The 9,059-nt window shown below is 40.6% G+C and overlaps 1 protein-coding gene across 1 annotated transcript in view; it reads left to right on the forward strand.

Moving 5' to 3' along the window:
* The window catches only part of SMAD4 (SMAD family member 4), a 62,281-nt gene extending 55,414 nt beyond the window's left edge, over nt 1-6,867 (forward strand). Inside the window, exons 12-13 of the mRNA XM_006837498.1 lie at nt 3,726-3,864; nt 5,319-6,867. Of these exons, the coding sequence (XP_006837561.1) occupies nt 3,726-3,864; nt 5,319-5,530 (351 nt within the window). The 3' untranslated portion in view covers nt 5,531-6,867. The remainder of the gene's footprint in view (nt 1-3,725; nt 3,865-5,318) is intronic.
* Nucleotides 6,868-9,059: the final 2,192 nt, after the last annotated feature.

A 9,059-nucleotide genomic window follows, 5' to 3' on the forward strand; every position in this document is an offset into this window, starting at 1 on the left:
CTGTTTTTCCCTCACTTCCCCTTATCGGTGACAAACGTGGTCACCAATCAGAGCGTGTATTCCAGTTGAGTCTTATTCTTGAAAGGGGATTGGCACTGAGGGTACCCGACCACTTGCCTTGATGTTTCCTGGGCTTTTCGCCTTTTTTAAGGCATTGGATTTGCTCATAATCTTTGTAATATGTTTATATTTGTTGGCAAACTTATCTTGGGAGAATGAATTCATTTTATTTTTATATTCTCCTCCCTGTCATTGCTCTTCCCTGTCAGACAGTCTTGCCCCTTTTCCTGGCACCTGAGACCTCCTCTCAGAACCAGCTCTTAGATTTAGGAGGTTGGGGGACTTTGTTTTGGGAGCGCTGTGGCTCTTTAGTATAAACATTAGCCTGCTAACCACACGGTCAGTGATTTGAACCCTCCTACTGCTCTGCAGGAGAAATATGAAGCTTTCTCTTCTCATAACGATTTACAGCTGCGGAAACTGTACACGGGGTCAGTAGAAGTCAGTGTGAACTCGACACTACTTAACAACAGCAATAACCACCCTAAGTTTTTTATCTTATGCTTCATGACATTGACTGCAACCGCCACAGTGTATCATCACCTGTCCCACTTCCTTCCTGAGTTTCCTGTTTCTGCTCCTAATTTGCTTACCCCTCTGAACTTTGTCCTTATACAGATGCTGCTCTTTGAATCACAAATGGCGATCCTTCTAAGGCGTTAGAATAGCCCTTAGTGTTAGTGTTCCCCTTCTGGAGCCATCTGTTTGCCGTAGATTTGAACCACAGGGTGGAGGTCAGTTCCAGACCTGAAGGACTGAAGTCTCAGGGGTTTCCCCAGCCTTATCTGACCAGTAAACATGATCTTTTTTCATGACTTTGATTTTTGTTCCTCATTTTTCTCCCACTCTATCCAGGACCTTCTGGAGTCCTGGTATGGTGCTGTAGGATAAGCATTGGACCACAAGGTCAATTTGAATCACAAGGTTGGCAATTCAAACTCACCAGGCCATGCAGGGCCACTATGAATTGGAGCCAACTCAACAGCACTTAACCACAATCCCGGACCGTCTAGTGTGATTCCCTTCAGAATAGTTAGTAGTGGTAGCCAGGCGCCATCTAGTTCCGGTCTCGGGGTGTGGATGCTGATGTTCCTGTGCTCCTAGAGTCTCTGGATGCAGTTTTATTGTTGTACCTTAGATGGCAGCTCACAGCTTTGAAGATCCCAGTCACTCGTCACCCAGAGGTATAAGGATATAGAACATTGTCTTTGTGGACTGTGTTATGCCAGTTCATCTTGGTGTCCCCTGGGCTATGGTCCTGAGACTCCCAGCTCAGAGACTCATTTTTTCAATGTGTTTGGTTATGTGTAAGAAGTATTAATAACTTTGCTTCCTGCATGCTCCACCACATTCATGGATATATTTGCAGCATAGGTAAATGCACATGAAGAAATATTCTCTGTCAAATACATGTATATATGTTCATGGGTATAGTCCCACCTTCCCTTCCACACCCATTCAATCTGTGTGTCTGTGCAGATTGCCACGGTAGATCACCGCTATCACAGGATTGAATTCACCCATTTTTACTTGTACGATTCTGTGGTTTTTGGTATATTTTAAAACACTTTCATCACCCGCTTTAGCTCTAGCCCTAGACAACCACTAATCTCTTTCTGTAGATTTGTCTGTTCAGCATGTTTCACATAAATGGCATCATATAAAACGTAGTCTGTTGTGCCTGGCTCCTTTTGCTTCACATGCTTTCAAGGGTCATCCATGTTGTAGCATGTATCAGTACTTTATTCTTTGTTATTGCAAAGTAAAATTCCATTGCATGGATATTTGAGTTGTTTCTAGCTATCATGAATGCTACAAGGAACATTTATGTACACAGTTTTGTACACATTGGGTGTATGTGTATTCACCTATGAGTGGAATTGCAAAATCATGAAGTAACTATGCAAACTTTTTAGGGGCTGCCAGATTATTTTCCAATGTGACTGCCCCATTTTCCATTCGAACCAGCAGTGTATGAGGGTTCCAGTGTCTCTACATCTTCATCATCACTTGATACTATTCATGGTTTTTATTTCAGCCAGCCTAGTCCTGGTGTAGCACTGTAGGCTAAGCACTGGACTGTTTACTGCACTGTTGGTGGTCCAGACCCACCAGCTGTTCCTTAGAAACCCTGTATACCGATTCACTTTGAGTTGAAACTGACTTGGTAGTACTGGAAAACCACCACAGTGGGTGTAAAGTGGTAGCTCATTGTGGTTGGGGTTTACATTTTTTGATGACTATTAGAGTCCTGGTGTGGCCCCATAGGTTAATGCACTGGACTGCAAAGCCAGTTTGACCCACAAGGTTGGCAGTTCAAGCTCACCAGCTGTTCCTCGGAAACTCTATACAGAGTCGCTTTGAGTCGGAACCAACTCAATGGCACTTGACAACAACAACCGTGATGTTGGGTCAGGCTTGTATTGAAACAGATTATAGTAAGAGAAGGGAGCAGAGGATACTTCTAAACTGCAGGTGAACCTGCAGTACTCTTACCATTTTGTGATTCTTGTCTCTGGATCAACAACTTAACAAGAACACAATGCACTGGTGTGCCTAGTATGCCAGTAGTGCTCTCTGTGTCTGTTTCTGGGTTACTGGTTTTTTGGTGTTGATCCCCCTGAGTTTTCACTCGTGTCATGAACAAAAAGATAATGTTGTTAGTTGCCATGGAGCTGATTCAGACTCAGTGATGCACAGAGAACTTCCCATTCATAGTAACAGTGCATAGCTTGCTTGATGGTGTCCTTCTCAGATGTTCTCTCACAGAGAGGTAGATGTTCAGTGCTGTGTTTTAGTGTTCACAACTCATTGGAACTTTGGTAGCACAGTGGTTAAAGCACATAGCACTAACCAAAGATTGTTGGTTTGAACTCAGCAGGTCTGCCTCTTCACAGAAAGATGGCAGTGTCCTTCCTAAAGACTGAGAACCATGGGAGGCCTGTGGGGCAGCTCTACTCTTTCCTCAGGGGTCATGGAGTCAGAACCTACTAGACAGACAATAGTATGGTCTGAGGTTCTTGCAGCAGGCTATAACAACCTAAAAAAAAAAAAAAAAAAAAGTATTGTACTTAACGTTGGTACTGACTTACTGATGGAATCATCCAGCTTTAAGCTGAAGACCTGTAGTTTGTGATTGTTATTCCATTAAGTCGGTTCCAATGCCTAGCAACCCTATATAGGGTTTCCAAGGAGCAGCTGGTGGGTTTGAATTGCCAACCTTATGGTTCACAGTCCAGTGTTGATCCTACAGCGCAACACCAAGAGTCAGTGCTTGGTTTAGTGGTGGTTTTAAAACAGAGTGAAGAGCTATTTGGCTTTTTAAACATTCGAGTTCCAGCTTTGTGCCTTCCAGGAGATCACAGTCCAATAGCAAAGTTCAGAATCAGAAAGACTATCGGGAAATCGGGGGAAGTAGTGGTTTCTTTTCTGGACATCATGGGATTTCTGATTTCCCAATTTTGACTTTGTCATACTCTCTACCCTGAAGTCTTTCAGGATTTATAGTTTGGCCAGAAGATGTATATATATATATGATAAGTCTTGTATCTTTAGAGAGTAGAGGTGGCTGTTTTCTTCTTCATTGATACTAATCAGGAAAGGCAGTTTGATGCTGAGAAATGAGAAAGGAGAGACCTGCAACTTACACTTGGCTTGTTTTAAAGGTCTTTGATTTGCGTCAGTGTCATCGTCAGATGCAGCAGCAGGCGGCCACTGCACAGGCTGCAGCTGCTGCCCAGGCCGCGGCCGTGGCGGGAAACATCCCAGGCCCTGGATCAGTAGGTGGAATAGCGCCAGCTATTAGTAAGTATGCTTTTGATTTTTTTTAAGTGTGAATGTTGGTGTTTTATCTTGATTTCACTCAGTGGATTTGTTACTTTAAGCTACAATAGAAAAAGTATAAGGTTCTTTTTAACTGGGATGATAGTCTTTTTGCATTTGTAAAAACTGTTCTGTAATCTTTGCCCTTTGTATAGAATCTTGTTTTCATTCTTCTTGTATCAAAGAGGGAGTGTGGGATAAAGGAGAAGAGGGCTTATTGTTAAAACTGTATTGATCTACCTCCCCCTTTTTGTCGTTGATGGGTGTAATTCCTGCCTGTAGTCTAGTAAGAAAAGCATATTCAATTTCAGAATTGGGCAGTTTTTTATTTTCAATTTTTTAAAGTATGCTAAGCATGGAGAGAAGACTAAGTGTGAGGGTGGTATTTTGATAACTTGTAGACTTGTTTTTAATTTTAGGGTAAAATTGAACTGTGTGCCAGGGTTCACACTGATGGGGAATTTTTTACTGCAGAGTTAAACTCCTGACTATAGACTTTTATGATGGAAACACGTGGCACCCATCTTCCACGTCTGAAGGCATAACTAGTGATTCATTCAACCCCTGTTCTTAACCTCTTCAGTGTGGTAAGCAAATCACACTGGCTAAGAAAACTGCAGTGGCCCTGCAGGTTTCTCTACAGTACATGCAAATTCCTCCCATTAGCTTCATTGTAACACTGATGAATGCAGATTGACTTAGGACAGGCTTGTTCTGACTGGAAAACTAGAGGCAGAGTCTCCACTGTGAACTATGTTCAGGAGTCTATAAATTAGAGGTAGATAAGACATATTCATGTAGTGATTTTGAATTTTTTTTTTTTTTTTTTTAATGTGGGCATCTACAACCATTAAGTTAATAGCTAGTTCTGGTGTTGTATTACATGCTTTTACTAAGGAATCCAGAAGTGTTACTGAGTTTCTCATTCTCATCTACTGCCCCTTGGAGTAATATGAGCACATTCATTATGTCTGTTACATGCAGAACTGAGTGGCAGGCATCGTCTGGGTCATTCAAGCGGTCCTAGTGGGACTCGGATTGTTAGCTGTCTCACTGTCAGTCGGGACCTTCTCTGAACTAGGCTGTTAAGACAGATAGTAAGGACTTGTCCTAGCCTTAAAAATAGTCATTTCTTGTCCCTTCACCTCCACTTCTAAAGAGAACGATAGGTGGGGTGTTTGCGGATTGTGCTTCATTTACTTTATATTGGTGGCAGCTAGAAGACACATGTGTAATATAAACTGCCTTAACCAAAAGCTTTCAGTCCCTGTTGGTAGAGTTTAGATCTGCAGTCACTTCTTGGCATTTTGGCAGAGAAGTTATATGCTGAGGAGAATGAAGTAAAGAAAGCCTGTCACTTTGTTACCATAAGAATTAGGGAGGATGGGGAAGAGATCTGGCCTGCTATTTGATAGCTTCTCAATCTTTCCTGCTAGGTTTGTCCGCTGCTGCTGGAATTGGTGTGGATGACCTTCGTCGCTTGTGCATTCTCAGGATGAGTTTTGTGAAAGGCTGGGGACCGGATTACCCGAGACAGAGCATCAAGGAAACACCTTGCTGGATTGAGATCCACTTACACCGGGCCCTGCAGCTCCTGGATGAAGTCCTGCACACCATGCCTATTGCAGACCCACAGCCTTTAGACTGAGGGCTTCTGTTTTTGGAGCCATAACAGTGCCAGGATGGTGGACTATGAAATACAATCCTGCTTTTAATCTGAAAATATACTTCACTTTTGTTCTGCTTTATCTTTTCATAAAGGGTTGAAAAATGTGTTTGTGGCCTTGCTCTTAGCAGACAGAACTGGATTTTAAAAAAAAAAAAATTTTTTTTTTTAATTTAGAACTTTTCAGGCATGGCTCAGAGCTTGAAGATCAGGAAAAACACATTCTTACCAAATCTTCACCAGTTATGTATGAAGGAATCATTCCAATGCTGGAAAATTTAGCCCTTTAAGATGTCTTAGAGCCTTTTGTATGCAGAACATAATATATGTGTTATTCTACAAAATGAATTCAATTTTGCTGATTTTAAAGGCAGAGAAGTTCTCAAAGTTAATTCACCTATGTTCATCTGTGTGCAAGTTGGTATTGTTGAACATAACTTTACTCCAAAATTTCGTGCCATGTGGGTGAGTTAATTTTACTAAGAGCAACTTTACTCTGTGTTTTAAAACATAAGATAGCAATGTATTATATAACCTTTTATCCAAAATATATATATATATTTTTTGCAAGTTAAACTAGAGAAGATGATTTCAATTCAGGTTGTCTTGCAACTTCAGTTTTATTTTTTGCCAAGACAAAACACTAACCTGTGTGTATATTGAGAATTCCTAACAATTACCAGATAAAGAAGTGTCACTTAAGATGATGTGTGTTACCCTGTTGGGTAACTGCTTATTAAGAAGGGGACTTTCCCCCTGTTAATTAGTCACTCTGTTCTCCAGTGTTTTGAGGCTTGATGTTGGCTATCTAGAAGGGGGATTGCTTTCCTTCATTAATCCATAGGGACAGGTTTTGTATTTTGAAAAAACACTAAAGCAGCACCCCTCCACTTCCCAGTTCACTGTTCTCCAGAGGTGGCAGTCCACCAACAAAATAACGTGTATTTCGGAAACGGCTCGATTCTATTAAATACTGTGCAGAATTATGGAAACAGTGCCACTCATAATAGGTCGTTTGGATATTTTTGTACTTGATTTGATGTGTGATTTTTTTTTTTTTTTTTTTCATATACTGTTTAAATCACGTATGTTATGACATTGTTTAAAATTCGGTTTTTGTATTTTGGGGCAAGACTGCAAACTTTTTTATACCTTTTGGTTAATCTAAGCCCTATGCCATCAATGATCTTATGAGTTGGCAGTGACTTTGTATAGAGAATTTTAAGTAGGAAAGTTGCAGGTGTATTGACTGTACCACAGATACAATATGTATGCTTTTTACCTCGCTCGTAGCATCAATAAAATGGAAACTCAACATACAACATGGAATTTAAGTTTGTTTATCTGTTGCACTTTGAGTCTAATCTTAGTGGTAAGACACCGTCTACGAAATGACAGGCAGCAGCCAGTGCTATTGGGCAGCTTTGGTTTCTCCTGACCTTCTACCAGCTCTTCCCATGGGGCATCATGTGTCATGTGTGGAGCTGGTTCTTTTTGGAATGTGTGTTTTACAGGCTGCTGTCTGTGAGGTAAACAGATTGTCTAATGAGATCAATGGGTGAAGTCAGATCTAGGATTATCTTACAGATGCTGTTACTCTGCTTGGAGGACCTTTGGAAGGTATACATTTCAAAGGTGTGTCCTCAGTTTGAGCTCAGAAACACTTAGAGGTAACACTCAGCCTGTGTCACCAAAAGTGAGCAGCTCTTCTTTGTCCTGCTCAGAAGCTTTCCGTCCCATCCTAGAGTCACAGCTGAATCTGCTGAGTGCTGTATTGAAACACACGCTGATCTCCATTCAGGCTATAGGTCAGTAGTTTGTACAGTGATTTTTCTACTGACTTATTTGTACTCTAAAGTGTACTAACAAGTATTTAGCTTAAAGAACTAGTTTTAGCCTGTAAACATTTGGTGTTTTAGGTTTTATTGGCATATTTAAAGAAAAAGATCTTCATTTCTAGAAACTGACTTTAGATCCATTTGACTCTGAATGAAGACTAGGAGCAAGTGGGGAAAGAGTTTTGAATTAACAATAAATTTTTTTAACCAGGATATTTGATAAGAAAATCATGCTGTGATCTAATCCACTGCCTCTTTAAGGAAGTTTTTCATGTTGTACCAGCTGGAGGAAGTGTGTGAAGAATAGTTGCTGAAATACCACTCTGTGGCCAAGCCATCTGTATTGATTTCCTTCTATCAAGAGCCATATACGATAATACTGCTTATTAGTAATTGCTTTGTATCTGTACCTAGATTCAGGATGTGCTTTTGAGAAAATAATCTAGTATATTAGGATCAGGTATTCCTGAAAATTTAGTTAAACTGCTTTCCTAGAAGGGGTCATCTTGGACAAGTAAGACTAAAAGCTCACTAGGTTTTAATTTTATGGTTATGGAAAATGGGAGTCTTGGTGTGGCACTGTGGGGATAAAGCACTGTACTGCAGCGCTGGACTGAACTACAAGGTCAGCGGTTCAGACTCAGCAGGCGCTCATTGGAAACCCCATACCGAGTCGCTAAGACTCGGAACTGACTTGAAGACAGTTAACAACAAATATAAAGTTGTTTCTGTAGTTCTCAGAATTAAACAGTATTCTGAGGATCTGTTTCTAGGTGGGTTTTTTTTTTTTTAGATAATTTATATCTCAGAGTCTCAAAATGCTGGATTTTACTAAGACTGACACTGAGAGAGAATTAAAATCCACTATGAGGCTCCTTACACTTTTGTCCTGTGCCTTTCAGTGCATTATCAAAAGGGACCCTTGATGGTGTTGCCTTCGATTCCTAGGGTGTAGGTTCCTCCTTTTGGATTTAGAGTGTACTGTTCCTGGTAGGCAAAAATAGTCGTCATAAATCACTGCCATATAACCTTGTTTTATTAGAAACATGGCTCACCACTAAATATATCGTCTGTCCCATTTCTTTTGTAAATGATACAGGTTTACAGGTTGGATGCTCATGCTTAGGGATAACTGTACTCGAAATACGCAAGTAAAACCAAACACATATAAGCTGTGTTGCATTTCAAAGTCAGAAACCCATTTTTATGGGAATGAGTGTGGTGTTAAGGGGTATTGAGGTATAAAATGTTTTTATTATCTGCCTTCCTGATGAAAAATACCTTATTATCCTAAAGTTTATTTTAATTGTATGAAAGTGAGTTGCAGCTATATTTTTGGTTGTATCCATCTGGGGAAGGAGAATTTTACACTTCCTCATGTTGTTAAGTGCAGTTGAGTCGGTTCCAAGTCATAGCTACCCCGTATAGGGTTGGTGGGTTTGAACTTCCCTAAATACCTCTGGAAGTTGAAGACTATAAGGTGAAATGTTTCTATTCCTGGTTTTGTGTACTCACTTAGTAGTTACTCACTAGGTATTTTGTGCAATTAATTCAGAGCCATTTGGAAGAAACCATTTTTCTGCTGTTCTGAGTTGTTGGGTGGCTTCACAGTTGGTTCTGACTCTCAACGACTCTCTGCACAACAGAACGAAACACTGCCTGGTCTTGCACTC

This window comes from Chrysochloris asiatica, unplaced genomic scaffold, assembly GCF_000296735.1.
Source record: "Chrysochloris asiatica unplaced genomic scaffold, ChrAsi1.0 scaffold00021, whole genome shotgun sequence".
Taxonomy (NCBI): domain Eukaryota; kingdom Metazoa; phylum Chordata; class Mammalia; order Afrosoricida; family Chrysochloridae; genus Chrysochloris; species Chrysochloris asiatica.